The following is an 18,270-nucleotide window of genomic DNA, read 5'->3' on the forward strand; positions in this document are numbered from 1 at the left end:
TGTTTCTATACCAGTATCAATAATGACAGGATGGTAAAATGGAAATGTGTAATATTGAATCTTTAGAATTTTTGGGTGTGCATACTTATAAGGACTTGTATGAAGCACTTATTTTGTTGGTGAAAGTCTCAGAAAGCGTGTTTACTAATTAACTCATCATAACCGCACCACTTGTGGGTCTAGACCTCAGATACCGTGGTTAAATCCATATTATGTGTACTTTCATCCAAAAGAGCCTTGTTTTCTGTCAGAGGTTATGGTGGATATACTGGAGTACAGACAAGCTTTAAGATATTGTGATATTGTCTATACTTTTGCTGTTTCACATGATGGAGTTTGTTAAATTTACAAAGAGAAAAACAATATAAAAGAATATGCAACTCCCGGGACAGCCACTGGAAATGGTTATAAAGAAAACAGTTCTATTGGCTTTTGGGAAAACACACACACACACACCTCCCTCCCTCCCTCCCTCCCTCTCTCTCTCTCTCTCTCTCTCTCTCTCTCTCTCTCTCTCTCTCTCTCTCTCTCTCTCTCTCTCTCTCTCCTCTTGCATTAATATGATGCAGCTGAAGATTTTACCTAATACTTCATACTATTTGTCTATGAAACTTGTGGAACTGGGGGAGACCACAGTTAGGACCTAGGTTCAGAATGGCTCATGATGCATAATCACACTGGTTAATATTACATCACAGTATATATAACACTGCCCAGCGTGAGGGTATAATATCAACTACATATGTTACAATTTCAGTATCACTTACTCATACCTACCAGTAAAAACCTGACACCTACTACACTGTGTTCAGTGGCTAGAAGACACTGCAGCTAATAGCATCCATTCTGCTAACCTGATAGGCATCAAGACAATGTTGCTGATACCAAGCCACATAGAAAAAGAGGCAGTGGCACAATGTACAAATTAAAGTATAAATTCTCCTAAACTAATCATAACTGTAAATTATAACTTCAAACTTCATTAAATAAGAAAGAGAGCAGGGATGATATGAAGAACTACATATTCATTAGTCTTCTACCAATGGTAGACAACACTCTAAAACTCTTGCTAACTGTATAATAAAAACTATAGACCTGAACTAGGGAAAATAACAAGCTTGCACCTGAGGGGTGCCCAATGAGCATATGTAGATGCACACTGAGCATAACATGAATGGACAGAAAAACAAACAAATGGATAAAAGAAAAGACATGAGTTGAGGATATGATTATGACTGTACAAAACTGAAATGAATATGGGCTGGGCAGAGAGTGGGATGGAATGATGAGACTTAGGACTGAGAAGATTCTGATATGGATTCCTCATGATAAGAAAAGACCCAGATGACTGGACAAATATGTATTGGTGACATAAAGCGACAAGCCTGGCAAACTTATAAGTAAAAAGATGATGAATGAAGTCTATGGAGAAGTCAGAAGCTACCTATACCAAGCAATAGATGATAAATGTCTTATGATGATGATATGACTTCATGACTATGTAGTAAAGATAAAATTTTTGGAACTTTATTTTTATGGAAACTGAGGTGACCAAGTCAAAGAACACAGAAAAAATTCCATATAATGCTACCACATATATTTCAAGCTTCCTTTCTATAGTCTGAATAAAATTAATTATTAGTTCAAACTTGATGCCTTGGAAGTGATTTACTCCAATCATTATTCTCGGAGCTGTATACAAATAGTCCATGGTTGATAAACTCAGTTCATTTGCTGTGTATGAATAGCGCACAGCAGCCAACACTGCTGGTCTCTTTGACTGCAACCAAAAACAGTGGGCAACCATGTGGTTTTCATGAGCAGGCAGCCATTCCCTTTATGACAAAGCTGTAACTAACAGATGGGCAACAACAGCTATTGTGGCACTGCTGTAGTGGCAACTGGAAGACATCACTTAACAAGTGATTTTAATTAGACTATAGTCTCTGCTGTGCTGTAATACATGGGAAGCAACTGCCCATAGCACAATAGCTGGTGGACATTTAATTACAGAAAGGAAATTTGTTTGAAATTTGTGGTAAGGACTATGGGATCAATTACAGTAAGGGATTGTCAGTATAAATACCAATAGTTACAAAACAGTTTCACTGTTCTAAGTTGCTTAAACTGGTCAGTATATTGTCTGTTCCTTGAGAGCATATTTTCAAAAATCAAAATCTTAGATATTGACTAATTTGTGATTACATAAGAACATGGAACTAGATACATCTGTTGTCTGAAGCTGATTATAAAAAAGAAAGTCAGAACATACAACAAGAATAACATTAGCTGGCAAACTACTGTTGTTGTTGTTGTTGTTGTTGTTGTCTTCAGTCCTGAGACTAGTTTGATGCAGCTCCCCATGCTACTCTATCCTGTGCAAGCTTCTTCATCTCCCAGTACTTACTGCAACGTACATCCTTCTGAATCTGCTTCGTTTATTCATCTCTTGGTCTTCCTCTACAATTTTTACCTTCCACGCTGCCCTCCAATGACAAATATGTGATCCCTTGATGCCTCAGAACATGTTCTACCAACCGGTCCCTTCTTCTCGTCAAGTTGTGCCACAAACTCCTCTTCTCCCCAATTCTATTCAATACCTCCTCATTAGTTATGTGATCTACCCATCTAATCTTCAGCATTATTCTGTAGCACCACATTTCGAAAGCTTCTATTCTCTTCTTGTCCAGACTATTTATTGTCCATGTTTCACTTCCATACATGGCTACACTCCATACAAATACTTTCAGAAACGAGTTCCTAACACTTAAATTTAAACTCGATGTTAACAAATTTCTCTTCTTCAGAAACGCTTTCCTTGCCATTGCCAGTCTACATTTTATATCCTCTCTACTTCGACCATCATCAGTTATTTTGCTCCCCAAATAGCAAAACTCCTTTACTACTTTAAGTGTCTCATTTCCTAATCTAATTCCCTCAGCATCACCTGACTTAATTCGACTACATTCCATTATCCTCGTTTTGCTTTTGTTGATGTTCATCTTATATTTTCCTTTCAAGACACTGTCCATTCCATTCAACTGCTCTTCCAAGTCCTTTGCTGTCTCTGACAGAATTACAATGTCATCGGCGAACCTCAAAGTTTTTATTTCTTCTCCATGGATTTTAATTCCTACTCCAAAATTTTCTTTTGTTTCCTTCACTGCTTGCTCAATATACAGATTGAATAACATCGGGGAGAGGCTACAATCCTATCTCACTCCCTTCCCAACCACTGCTTCCCCTTCATGCCCCTCGACTCTTATAACTGCCATCTGGTTTCTGTACAAATTGTAAATAGTCTTTCGCTCCCTGTATTTTACCCCTGCCTCCTTTAGAATTTGAAAGAGAGTATCCCAGTCAACATTGTCAAAAGCTTTCTCTAAGTCTACAAATGCCTTTCCTTAATCTTTTTTCTAAGATAAGTCATAAGGTTAGTATTGCCTCACGTGTTCCAACATTTCTACGGAATCCAAACTGATCTTCCCCGAGGTAAACTTCTACCAGTTTTTCCATTCGTCTGTAAGGAATTCGCGTTAGTATTTTGCAGCTGTGACTTATTAAACTGATAGTTCGGTAATTTTCACATCTGTCAACACCTGCTTTCTTTGGGACTGGAATTATTATATTCTTCTTGAAGTCTGAGGGTATTTCGCCCATCTCATACATCTTGCTCACCAGATGGTAGAGTTTTGTCAGGACTGGCTCACCCAAGGCCATCAGTAGTTCCAATGGAATGTTGTCTACTCCGAGGGCCTTATTTCGACTCAGGTCTTTCAGTGCTCTGTCAAACTCTTCACGCAGTATCGTATCTCCCATTTCATCTTCATCTACATCCACTTCCATTTCCATAATATTGTCCTCAAGTACATCGCCCTTGTATAGACCCTTTATATACTCCTTCCACCTTTCTGCTTTCCCTTCTTTGCTTAAAACTGGGTTTCCATCTGAGCTCTCGATATTCATGCAAGTGGTTCTCTTTTCTCCAAAAGTCACTTTAATTTTCCTGTAGGCAGTATCTATCTTACCCCTCGTGAGATAAGCCTCTACATCCTTACATTTGTCCTCTAGCCATCCCTGCTTAGCCATTTTGCACTTCCTGTTGATCTCATTTTTGAGACGTTTGTATTCCTTTTTGCCTGCTTCACTTACTGCATTTTTATATTTTCTCCTTTCATCAATTAAATTCAATATTTCTTCTGTTACCCAAGGATTTCTACTAGCCCTCGTCTTTTTACCTACTTGATCCTCTTCTGCCTTCACTATTTCATTCCTCAAAGCTGCCCATTCTTCTTCTACTGTAATTGTTTCCCCCATTCCTGCCAATTGTTCCCTTATGCTCTCCCTAAAACTCTGTACAGCCTCTGGCTTAGTCAGTTTATCCAGGTCCCATCTCCTTAAATTCCCACCTTTTTGTAGTTTCTTCAGTTTTAATCTACAGTTCATAACCAACAGATTGTGGTCAGAGTCTACATCTGCCCCTGGAAATATCTTACTATTTAAAACCTGGTTCCTAAATCTCTGTCTTACCATTGTATAATCTATCTGATACCTTTTAGTATCTCCAGGATTCTTCCATGTATACAACCTTCTTTTATGATTCTTGAACCAAGTGTTAACTATGATTAAGTTATGCTCTGTGCAAAATTCTACCAGGCGGCTTCCTCTTTCATTCCTTACCCCCATTCCATATTCACCTACTATCTTCTCTTCCTTTTCCTACTATCGAATTCCAGTCACCCATGATTATTAAATTTTCGTCTCCCTTCACTACCTGAATAATTTCTTTTATCTCATCATACATTTCATCAATTTCTTCATCATCTGCAGAGCTAGATGGCATATAAACTTGTACTACTGTAGTAGGCATGGGCTTCGTGTCTATGTTGGCCACAATAATGTGTTCACTATGCTGTTTGTAGTAGCTTACCCGCACTCCAATTTTTTTATTCATTATTAAACCTACTCCTGCATTACCCCTATTTGATTTTGTATTTATAACCCTGTATTCACCTGACCAAAAGTCTTGTTCCTCCTGCCACCGAACTTCACTAATTCCCACTATATCTAACTTTAACCTACCCATTTCCCTTTTTAAATTTTCTAAGCTACCTGCCCGATTAAGGGATCTGACATTCCACGCTCCGATCCGTAGAACGCCAGTTTTCTTTCTCCTGATAATGACGTCCTCTTGAGTAGTCCCCGCCCGGAGATCAGACTGGGGGACTATTTTATCTCCGGAATATTTTACCCAAGGGGACGCCATCATCATTTAACCATACAGTAAAGCTGCATGCCCTTGGGAAAAATTACGGCTGTAGTTTCCCCTTGCTTTCAGCCATTCACAGTACCAGCACAGCAAGGCCGTTATGGTTAGTGTTACAAGGCCAGATCAGTCAATCATCCAGACTGTTGCCCCTGCAACTACTGAAAAGGCTACTGCCCCTCTTCAGGAACCACACGTTTGTTTGGCCTCTCAACAGGCACCCCTCCATTGTGGTTGCACCTACGGTATGGCCATCTGTATCACTGAGGCACGCAAGCCTCCCCACCAACGGCAAGGTCCATGGTTCATTGGGAGGGGGGGGGGGGGGCGGGGGAGGGGGGCAAACTACTGTAAGGTATTGAAAACATTAAGAAAACACCTTACTCTAAAAAATAAAAGAAGTATTTATTTCTATAATAACCGATATTTAGTTTCAGTAAAATGATGTTGCTGAAAAAGATTAAAGCAGTTATTGTTAAAAGGTACAGAATGGTGCCAATTCAAAAACAAACAGCAAGTGACTAGCAAGCTATTCTACATCTACACATGAGGCCTGTTCTCTCCTCCACAACTGATCAATGTTCCCAATGCCGTTTTCAATTCCGGAAGCAGTCTCGATACGCCTATTGCTGGATCGCACGAAGCACCATCTGCAAATTTTCTTTAACCTTGTCTACTGTTGCATATCTTTGTCCTTTGGAAATAAAAAAAATGGTCCACAGGGGCCAGGTCTGGAGAGTATAGAGGATAAGCCAGCGCAGTGATTTTGTTTTTTGAGTAACAGTCTCACACAAACATTGGTGAATGTGCAAGTGGATTGACGTGATGCAAGAGCCATAAAGTGTCTCGCCACATTTCAGGCTCTTTCCTTCTCACATTTTCTCGCAGGCATCGCAACATGTCCCAATAGCATCAGCAGTTAACAGATTATCCCTGTGGCATAAATTCATGGTGAACCAATCCTTCAAAGTCAAAGAAAACTATCAACATGGCTTTGACATTTGATCTGACCTGACTACCTTTTTTTAGTCTTGGAGAACCTCTCCAACCCATTGTGAAGCTTGAACCTTGGTCTAATCATAACTGTAAACCCACGTCTCATCACCACTTATGATTCTCTGAAGGAACAACTCGTTTTCATTTGTGCGATCCAATAGCTCTTCACTGATTGTGAGGCGAAGGTCTTTCTGGTCTTGACTCCTGAGCTGTGGGATGAACTTGGTGGCAACATGATACAGTCCAAGACGCTGTGTCAGGATTTCATGACATGATCCAACTGATATGTTACATTCTTCTGCAATCTCTTGGCAGTCAGTCTTCATTTGGCATGTACAATGTTTGACATTCCTGACATGAGCATCATTGGTAGACGTCAAAGGGCGTCCTGAATGGGGTCATCTTTAACTTCTGTCCGGTCATTTCTAAGCCATGTGAACCATTTGTAACACTGAATATGGCTTAAGCACTCACCATAGGCTCCCTGCACCATTTGGTTTGTCCATGTAAAGGTTTTCTTGGGTTTCATGCAAAATTTAATACGGACGCTTTGCTCCTCTAACTCTGCCATCTCAAAATTCGCAAACTGTGTCATACAATGTTCTGTTCAGTACAGCACTGAACAATAACTAACAGAAATACGACGAAGAAGGTTCTGGCAGTTACACATCAAACACAGGCATGAGGAGGGGTGCCAACTGTGTTTCACTCCAATACACCCTTTGCGCAAAATTACTAATGTTCAAGAATTTTTTGACTAGACCTTGTACATACTGTGCAAACCACTGTGAACTGCATGGCAGAGTGTATTTAGCATGGTATGAGAAGTTAAGATTTCTCTAAATTTGCCGGTTATGTATGGGGGTGATTCTGATGGTCAATAGAAAGAGCCCTTGACAATGAATCTTGCTCAATCTCGAATGCAGCTTTATTTCAGTCTTAGTGGATTTCTGTTTCTTGTCAACCTGTGATGAATACACTACCTCCAGTTCCCATTAGTGTATCCTTTCAGTATAATCTTAGATTTACAGAAGAAATCTCACCGCTGTCAATTCTGTGGTTAGCCATCTTCCTGTACATATTGTTACATGAACTCCACTGCATTTTAGGACTGTTACACACTTGGGAACTTTGTTGCAAATGCTTTATCAATTGATCACTAGTATTTTAATCTTTAATATAATATAGCTCCATAAAAAGTTATCATCATCTTGGTCACTTCATTTGGCCATGCTCAGTGGTGGCTTGTGGTTAAAATCGGTGAGGGTGCTGCACCAGAAAATTTTTAGCCTTTGTTTCAAAACTGTGTAAAAAGGAAGAAAAAGAACAGATATAAAAAAGTATTCAGAAACTTGACGCAACCCTAAAACAATGAAGTAAAATATTTTTTACTTACTTTAACCTAAGTTGTTAACAGTTGGAGCTACATCTGTTCATTTAAAAAGGATATATTTGCACAAAAAGATCAATAATTTTCTCCTTGATCTCTACAATACCATTAGAAAGGATAAATCGCTACTCACCATATAGTCTTGCTGAGTCATAGACAGTTATGACAAAAAGACTGTTATACATGTGAGCTTTCGGCTAAAAGCTCTTCTTATAAATTAGAAAACATACACACATTCATGCAAGCACAAAGCTTGCACACACACACACACACACACACACACACACACACACACACACACACACACAAAATCACTGTCTCTGGCCACCAAGGCTGGACTGCAAGCAACTGCAAGTAATGGAAAAAGCAATCTGTGTGGTGGGGGTAAGAAGGAGGCTGTGCCGGTGAGGGTGGATAGCAGGGTAGGGTTGGGGGAGGGTGTAGTGCTGTTTGTGGTAGCATGCAGGGATGTGGCTGGGACAGGGATGGGCTGCTAGGTGCATTCAGGAGGTTGGGGAGGTGGGAGTGGGAGGAGAAAAGGAGAGAAGTCAAGGAGGGGAAAAAAGAAACTGGTCAGTGCATTGTTGGAATAGAAGGCCATAAAGTGCTGGAATGAGAGCAGGAAGGGGTGAAGGACAGGGACTAGCAGGACAGGCAGTTTACAGGAACACAGAATATACTGCAGGGAATGTCCCACCTGTGCAATTCAGAAAAGCTTGTGTTGGGAGGAAGAATCGGTAGCAGAGGCTGTGAAGCAGTCATTGGAGTGAAGCATGTTGTACTGGGCAGCATTTTCAGCAACTGGATCGTCCAACTTTCTCTTGGGTACAGTTTTTAGGTGGCCATTCATGTTGCCAGTTGTCATGCCCATGTATATAGCAGCACTGTGGTTGCAACTTAATCTGTAGATCACATGACTGCTTTCACGGGTAGCCCTGCGTTTCATGGAATAGGTGATTCCTGTGACTGGGATAGAGTAGGTGGTGGTGGTGGGAGGATGTATGGGACCCGTCTTGCACCTAGGTCTACTGTTGAGATATGAGCCACGAAACAAGGGGTTGGGAGCAGTGTTGGAGTAGGGCTGGACAAGGATACTGTGTAGGTTGGGTGGATGTCTGCATACCACTGTAGGAATGGTGAAAAGCATAGTGGGTAGGATATTCCTCATTTCAGGGCACAACAAGAGCTACTTGAAATGCTGGTGGAGATTGTCATTTGGTCACTCAAGTCCTGGGTGGTACTGAGTCACAAGGGGAGGGCTCCTTTGTGGCCAGACGGTGGGAGTGTGGGAGATAAGGCATGGGAGAAATCTTTCTGTACAATGTTGGGAAGGTAATTTAGGTCTGTGAAAGCCTCAGTGAGAAGCTTAGTATTTTGGGAGGGGGACTGCTCATCACTACAGGTGCCGGGGCTGGGTGTTTGTGTTGTCCTCATCATTCCATCATCATTCGTTAAAGTGGCTAGGTTGGACTGTGTACAGATTTAGAATTTGTACAGGGGCTGATGACTGCGCAGTTGAGCACCCCACAAACCAATCATCATCATCATCATCATCAAGACAGATGCAAACGCCATGGGTAGCTAGGCTGTATGGAAGAGAGTAGTTGGTATGGAACGGATGGTAGCTGTCAAAGTGGCAGTATTGCTGATGGCTGTTAAGTCTGTTATGGGTGGATCTCCCATGCTTTGTCTCTGCAGCCACCTACCACCTTCCCCATAACCACTGTCTGGCCACAAAGGATCACTCCCATCATGACTCAGTGTCACTGAGGACTGGACCAGCTGCATCACATTCTCTACCATGGTTTCAACTCCCTCTTGTTATGCCCTGAAATGAAGAATATTCTATCCACTATCCTTCCTACCACTCCCACAGAGTTATTCAGCCACCCACTGAATCTACGGAATATCCCTGAGCATTCCTAATCCACCCATACTCCCAACCCCTTGCCTCATGGCTCATATGCCTGTAATAGACCTAAATGCAAGACCAGTCCCATACATCCTCCCACCATCATATGCTCCAGTTTGGTTAAAGTGTCACCTATCCCATGAAAGGCAGGGGTTCCTGTGAAAGCAATCACGTGATCTACTACCTAAGCCACATAGTGGTGCATTCTGTAAGGACATGATGACCAACAAGCTATATATCCACATGAATGGCCACTTGAAAACCGTGGCCAAGACACAGCTCGACCACCCAGTTACTGAAAATGCCATCTGGATACTTCCTATCAACACAAGCTTTCCCAAATTGTGTACGTGGGAACACATTCCCATGTCCTGAACCTTCACTAGTTCCAATCCCTGTCCTTCACCCACTTATACCCTTTCCCACCTTCACTCCAGCACTATACAGCTTTCTATTTGAACACTGCACCCACACTACTCTCTCTCTAGTGTCCTCCTCTACTTCTCTCCTATTCCACTCCCCCCCCCAACATCACAACTGCATCTACCCTGCCCCCCCCCTCCCTCCCCCCCCCCCATGCAAATCACCGTATGCTACCACAAACAGCACTTTAATGTCACCCACCCTATAATGCTATCCCTCCCCCTCCCTGCCCCAGCCCCTGCCCCCTCTGTAGTCCCGCCACCCAGACTGCTTCTCCTCTTATGCACAGTTGCTTGCAGTCTGGCCTCAGTGGTTAGAAACAGTGATCATGTGTGTGTTTTCTTGTCTACTTTAGAAGATCACATTAACGGTCTTATTGTTGCACCTGTCTGTGACTCATCTCCTCTGTATGGTGAGTAGCAATGCATCCTTTTCACTATATTGTTGTTATTCCATCTTTGATCTCTGGATGACATCTTAGGAAATTTCTCTCCATAGGAAGAACTTCAAGTGCATTTAGCCTTTCCAAAACTAAAGCTTTTATTATTATTATTATTATACTTTTCAGTGTTGACAAGCAGCATTCTACTTCTGATGTAGTTATGGGAATTGTCAAGAGGATCTTTATCAGTCTCATAATTTCACTAAAATTGCTGTCCAGATTTTTTTCAAAGATAAAGTTCAGCAGCTCAGTGAACATGTAATGTTCATGCACATCAGACCTACAATATAATCACTAGTTCCATTTCTGGTTTTTCTTTGTTAAGTATGGGACATGCTTCAGTGGACAGAACTGTCTCTTGTGTAAGATGTTCATTCTTAGAACTAGCAAAGCACTTCTTGTAAAACAATTTAGCAGCTGCTAAGTGTTTTTTGCAAGAATACCTGTCCAGTGTACTAACAGATGTATACTCACACAATTCCGTAGCTTGTACCATGACTGTCTCTGAAGGATTCTCACAGTACTTTGAGTTTCTTAATTGTAATGTAGTAGTTTTGAATACTGTTACATATTCATTAACGATAAACTTAGTAATATCTCAAGACAGCATTTAGTTGTAAATTATTTCAAAATGAGACATAATTTTACGAAAAAGTTAAATAAAAACTTGAAAGTATCACCATTCACATATTTTAAAATTCCTGTTGCTTCTGCAGTGGTTTGCATTCACCAAATTTCACATTTTTTTTTTTAGTTGGAATTTTTAATGAACTTTGAGGTCCATATGTTGAAGTACCACCTTGTAGTAGACGAAAGTGAACTGTCAATGTCCATTTGCTTTTCAAGAATGAACACACGTTCGGGTTTTACTTGAGAAGAATATTGGAATAGTCCAAATGTCAGAGAAAAAAGTTTTGCATCACTTCAGTTATGAGAGCTCCGAAACCAGTACAGAAAACTGGAATATAGATCAACATAAACACCACTTCCACCATTTTTATTGCTCATGAAAACCACACATTGCATGTTGTACCACCATACAGCAAGACCTTCATAGTTGGTGGTCCACATTGCTGTACACACCGGTATCTCTATTACCCAGTAACACATCCTCTTTCATTGATACATGCCTGTATTTGTAGTGTCATACTGTCCACAAGTTCATTAGGGCACTCTTGGTTCAGATTGTCCCACTCCTCAATAGTGATGATCCCTCAGAGTGACTGGTGGGTCACGTTGTCCATAAACAGCCCTTTTCAATCCATCCCAGGCATGTTCAATAAGGTTCATGTCTGGAGAACAAGCTGGCCACTCTAGTTGAGTAATGTCATTATCCTGAAGAAAGTCATGTCACAAGACATGCATGATGGGGGAGCGAATTGTCGTCCATGAAGACAAATGCCTCACCAATATGCTGCCAATATGGTTGCACTATCGGTCAGAGGATGGCATTCATGTGTTGTACAGCCGTTACGGCACCTTCCATGACCACCAGCGGCGTATGTCAGCCCCACATAATGCCACCCCAAAACGGCAGGGAACTTCCACCTTGCTGCACGTGCTGAACAGTGTGTGTAAGGCATTCAGCCTGACCGGGTTGCCTCCAAACATGTCTCAGACAACTGTCTGGTTGAAAGCATATACGACACTCAACGGTGAAGAGAACGTGATGGCAATCCTGAGCGGCCCATTCGGTATGTTGTTGGGCCCATCTGCACCATACTGCATGGTGTCGTGGTTGCAAAGATGGACCTCGCCATGGACATCAGGAGTGAAGTTGCGCATCATGCAGCCTATTGCGCACAGTCTGAGTCATAACACGACCTCCTGTAGCTGCACGAAAAGCATTATTCAACATGGTGGCGTTGCTGTCAGGGTTCCTCCGAGCCCTAATCATAGGTAGTGGTCACCCACTGCAGTAGTAGCCCCTGGGCGGCCTGAGCGAGGCTTGTCATCGACAGTTCCTGTCTCTCTGTATCTCCACCATGTGCGAACAACATCGCTTTGGTTCACTCCGAGATGCCTGGACACTTCCCTTGTTAGAACCCTTCCTGGCACAAAGTAACAATGCGGACGCGATCGAACCGCAGTGTTGACCATCTAGGCATGGTTGAACTACAGATAACACGAGCCATGTACCTTCTTTCTGGTGGAATGACTGGAACTGATTGGCTGTCAGAGCCTCTAGGCGCTGCTCATGCATGGTTGTTTACATATTTGGGTGGGTTTAGTGACATCTCTGAACAGTCAAAGGGAGTGTGTCTGTGATATGATATCCACAGTCAACATCTATATTCAAGAGTTCTGGGAATCGGGGTATGCAAAACTTTTTTGATGTGTGTAATTGCTTCATTTCTCATTGTTAAACTAAGTCGATGTCCATAGCAGTGACTGAAATGTGCATTACTACAAAGTGCATTGTTTCTTGCTTGAACTACAGCTTTCCCGACATTTGCATCATCAGTAAATATCTGAGCTATCGGTTTTTGTCCATTTTCTTGAAGGATTATGTCCTATTATTCTGAAATAAGTTTTGATTTGCCATCTGCAGTTTGATTTTCTAGAATAAAGAATCCCCAAAAACACTTAAATATTTCTCCATTCAATACATACCAAACACCAGGAACCATTTAATTAGGTTCTGAAACATCTGTTGTGTCATCAGCCATGAGATCTACAAAGGAAGCCTTTCTAATTTCATTCTTACCTTCTTTGCAGAGGACGGCCACATATCTCATTCTGAATTGTCTTAAAAACACTTGAAGACTATGCTGGATTCTAAATCATTCTTCAAATCTAAATCTAATTCAGACATAAACATTACTAATCCTTCAAATATCCCTAGATTTACTGAATCATCATTTTTATCATGTCCACTTACGGGAGTTACAAAGTTTCCATAAAATAATGCAGTCTATTATTTTGGCAAAATTTCACAGTTCTTTTTAACCTTTATATTACTCTCACTGATTGAGAGTCTGTAGGCTTCACTAATTTTCTCCTTAGTACTAATGGTTCCTAAAAGTGACAGTGAAATTACATAATCAACAAGATTCTTTGACTTCTTATCCTTTTCAGTTTTATCTTTCATTTTGTTTATATTTAGCTGTAACTTTCTCATACAGACAGTTGAGTAAACATAAGCTGTTGAAGTTCACTTAGTCACAGAAAGTATTTCTTGGGTATGAATGACCATAGTTAAGGTTTTCTGTAAAGTAAAAGAACAAAAGTAAGATTAAACTAGAATAGCTGGAAGCAAGATAGTAGTCTAATTCCACATTTTATATCTATCATTCACGAGCATGGGACACGGTTGAGCCAACATATGCAGAGTAAAAAAAAAGACAACACCACGAAGAATTGTGGAAGTGACAGTACTCCCTCTCCCTTCCAGCCTCCAGTGCAGTTCTCTGTGTGTGCATGCACACAACAGCCAAACACCATGTTCTGGGACTAAAGAATTAAAGTAAAAGGCTCATTATATTAAATGTTAACAATAATATAATGTGGAAATAGTGGGTGCTGCAGTTCCACAGTGCCTATACGTGAGCCGCCACTGGTCAAGCTGTAATTGGACTTTCTAGGGTATAAATGTCAACTGACAACTGTTGATTCTACTGCTTTAGTCATCCAATTAAGAAATCCAGTATGTGTGCTATGGTTACTGTAAATTCTTTGAAGTTCACAGTAATCAGACAATTACTTTCAATGATTTGGGGTTTCTATTCTTTTTCAAGAGTTACTGCTCTCCATGCTGGTTTGTGCAGGAAACTTTACACCTATCTGCATACTACCCTCCTAAGAACATTTCTACATTTTCTTTGGCCCAGACATTACCCTAATAGATAATACACTTACTGATGGAATAAAAGTTGTTTTTCCCTGCCCTCCAATCCTATATGATGACATTGCCTGAAAATCTTCTACCAAATTTCCTCAATCATGAGAGCTATATGCCATCAGGAGACTCCTTACAATAAGGGTGCAGGTCTTGGTAGGTCTGAGGGAAATTTGAGAAGATTTCTCTTTAGTTTCAACTCTCTGTGACTGGAGAAGAACAAACTACCTCCACACTGTTCAATGTCCAAGGTGAAACTCAACTTATATGTAAATTGAATTCATGGTAGCAAGTGAAAATACTATAGATGAACACTATTTGAAGTTTTTAATCATATGTGGTTTACTATTTCTCTTTAGATTGTTTTATTTTTAAATTTTTTATTCTAGTACTGCTTACGATTTGTTTACGACCTGTCCTGGTATTTTGCCTTTTGCAGTCATTTGCCAAAACTTTCTTTTTTAATTTAGTCTTATACCCTGAACTATAATTACTTACAAGAGAAGTTCAATAGGTAATACAACACTTTTTTTTAAGTGGGTTGGTTTTAATCAAGATTCCAATACACTATATTAATCCCCGCTCTTTTGGCTACAAAACCTATGTTTCAACATAATTTCCATTCAATGCAACTGCCTGTATGATACCACTCTACTTGTCCATGTCAGAGCCAATGTCTTACTGCATCAATAAGCTCCCCATCATCCACACACTGCTTCACATGGAGTTGGGTCAAACAGATGCAAGTTGGAAGGTGTGAGGTCCAGGCTGTAGGGTGGATGAGGAAGAACAGTCCAATGAAGTTTTGCAAGTTCCTCTTAGGTGCCCAGACTTGTGCGAGTCCTTGCCTCGACATGGAGAAGGAAAGTTCATTTGCATTTATGTGGCTTCAATAAACTGAAATTGTTTCTTCAGTTTCCTGAGGGTAGCACAATATACCTCAGAGTTGATTTTTGCACCTTAAGGGAGGACGTCATACAGAATAATCTCTTCAGTCACAGAAGACCATCGCCATGATTCTACTCGGTGAGGACGTGGTTTTGAACTTTTTCTTTGGATGTGAAATGCTGTGGCACCACTCCAAGAACTGTCATTTTGTTTCCAGTTTCATTGCTCTTTATTGTCTTCTGTTAGGCAGAAAGGAATCCAATGGGCACACCTTTGAGTACTCCAACTGGCAGACAAGTGTGTCTGCACTAACAACACAGATGTCCAGTTGCACGGCGATGTGTTTGTGATCCATCAATCACCGCAAATGTGTGTGTCCACATGTACCAACACTACGTGAGTCACAGCTGCATGTGAACAGCTGGCATGCGGGAGATCGAACAGGTTTCCATGACCCTGCTGCGATGATGACAGATACCTTGCCATAACTCACCATGATTTTGTTCATTGCCAGGTCTCAATAGACTAGTGCAAGTGCATATGAATATCTGTGAGGCTGTGGGTTTCTGCCAAACTACTCAATGACTACTCTCTGCTTGGAACACTGCACCATTACAGACACAATTTTGAAGGCTACATATAGTGGAACTTCATAAAACTATAGGGGCTTAAGTGGGAATATTCCACTATGTCCCACAACAAATTCCACATTTTTTCAACTGAAACTGGCCAAGAAAAAAAGTACTGTATTAGTTTCTTGAATTTTTTAGTATGATAACTGTTAAAACCAATATATTAAATTTCATCTGCACTTCTGACATCGATGCAGTTTAACCCTGGGGACTAAGTTGGAGCGAAATAGTGAGTTCTTGTAATTATAGGTTCACAATGTGAACAGTGTTCAAAACAATTAGATTGTGTGGTTGGATTAAATGTCCTGAAGCAATAGCCTGGATTAAAGAGATAAACTTCTGTTTCAAGCATTATTTCACTCCACAGCCAATTGTTTTAACAGCAAGTATATCCAAATTATCTTTTTAGATGTGACGTATCATCTGAGGATCCATATGTACTGAGAACTTCCATGTTGCATTGAGCATCCAGCAGCTTGATTTCCGCTGTCGTGGTGACAAGATCTTGCAAAGTGCCAACACAGGCTACTACACAATCTGCACAATGCCATTAACCTACCCTGTATATAGCACAGATATTTTTGTTAGCGAGTGATTTTGATCATTATTCAAATTGTTTCCAATTTTCACGTCACTCCCAATCTGCACTGAAATTTTGCTTTAGTTCACCAGATTACCGTTTCTTTAAAACCCCTCATATTTGACTGTTAACACCAGTAGTCTCAGGTTGTATGGCTGTTGCATACACTAGTTCTCTCACACTGCTCTATTTCTAAAAAGACTTCCCAGCAATAACTGTGTGTACAAAAAGACATTTCCTTTTACAGGCCAGTTACAAGAAAGAAGCAGAGGATACAATAAACAAGAAGTTGAAAGAATTAATTGGCAGCGATGGAAACATAATGTAAAAAGCCACAGTTAAATTGAAGGGTGCTGAAAGCAACTGAGTTCACTATAAAATTTACGCAGCTAGAAATATAGAAATCTGTTTTGTTTTTAGTGTTACCATGGAGATAATATATTCTAAATCTATTTCATAAACTTCACTGCACAATGTGGGGGTGGGGAAGGCAAACACACAATTAAAAAGACTATATATGCCATATAGATGTAAACAATGGACCTCATATTGTAACATGTAAGCCCACAATAAAAGAACATATCCATTACTGATTTTTTTTTTAGTATTCAAAACTGAGATAGTTCCTTTAAAAGCATGTGCCCAATTGCCTTCCACATCTTTCCAGTCTGAGCTTGTGTTCCATCCCTAGCGACAGTATTTCTTTTGAAAATGAGAACAAATTAGCAATGAATTGGAAATAAAATATATATGGATATTAATTTATTAAAAAAGATAGGTCTGCAAACAATTATATAAATATTATCATCATTATTAAAATTGTTTTAATTTAGCATTTCAAATCTGAATGTGAAATCAGATAATAAATTATTATGTATATAAAAAACACTAGTTCTTACCAAAAGGCAATAGTTCAGGCTTTGTTAGTTTGTTTAATTATGTTATGTTCATCAGCATCTAACAACATGAGGTAGGTGGAAGAATGAAATGTATTGTTCCTTTCCAAATGTTTGTTATACGCACAGGAGCAAGACGCTACTCTTTTCAGTTTTAGCATAAATTTTTGTTTGGAGCGTATGATTTTGGCAATGGTGATCTTCCAATGAAACTTCCTTATGACAGAAGATTTTATAGTTTTGGAACCTAGCAGGTTGAATTCTTACAAGCGACTAGTAAGCTTCACAGAAGACTTCACAGCCGGTCTGCTGCATCACCTGAGGGAATCAAGCAGATTTGTTCCCATTCCAGCAATACACAGTCCTTTATTTTTTTTGCTTCTCTCCTTTTCCATTGCCGCCCCCCCCCCCCCCTCTCCCGTATGTTCCCACAAGCAGCACTTAACCTTAACCTTACCTCGCCATCCCTCGCGTTCTCCGCCCCAGCCTTTTCCTTACCCCCACCACCCAGTTTGCTTCTCCAACCATGCTCGCAGTCTGGCCTTGGCTGATAGAGACCCTCTCTCTCTCTCTCTCTCTCTCTCTCTCTCTCTCTCTCTCTCTCTCTCTCTCTCTCTCTGTGTGTGTGTGTGTGTGTGTGTGTGTGTGTGTGTGTGTGTGTGTGTGTGTGTGTGTTTGCCCAATACTGACGATGGGGGCCTACCTGTGACTCTCAGCATCTCTGCTATATGTTGAGTATACATACTGTTTCTAGGTTGCTCTACATTTTTAACTTATGTAGTTTTGTTCTGCAGCTGCCTTACTAATTTTGGTCTAGGTGCTCATCAATTCTCCCTAAACATGTTCAGTACAAAACAACTACAGCAATATGGCACAAACTTACTTCCAGATGCTTTAAAAATGTTACAGAAGGATAAAAATAAATAAATAACATAGTTCTATTACAAAATCCACAAATGAAAGACATAATAATATGAGACAGAGAGAAACAAAAGAAACATAGTGCT

The 18,270-nt window shown here is 40.4% G+C and overlaps 1 protein-coding gene across 1 annotated transcript in view; it reads left to right on the forward strand.

The window, feature by feature from the left end:
• The window catches only part of LOC124615705, a 128,453-nt gene extending 111,533 nt beyond the window's left edge, over positions 1-16,920 (forward strand). Inside the window, exon 11 of the mRNA XM_047143748.1 lies at positions 16,615-16,920. Within this exon, the coding sequence (XP_046999704.1) occupies positions 16,615-16,695 (81 nt within the window). The 3' untranslated portion in view covers positions 16,696-16,920. The remainder of the gene's footprint in view (positions 1-16,614) is intronic.
• Positions 16,921-18,270: the final 1,350 nt, after the last annotated feature.

This window comes from Schistocerca americana, chromosome 5 (assembly GCF_021461395.2).
Source record: "Schistocerca americana isolate TAMUIC-IGC-003095 chromosome 5, iqSchAmer2.1, whole genome shotgun sequence".
Taxonomy (NCBI): Eukaryota; Metazoa; Arthropoda; class Insecta; order Orthoptera; family Acrididae; genus Schistocerca; species Schistocerca americana.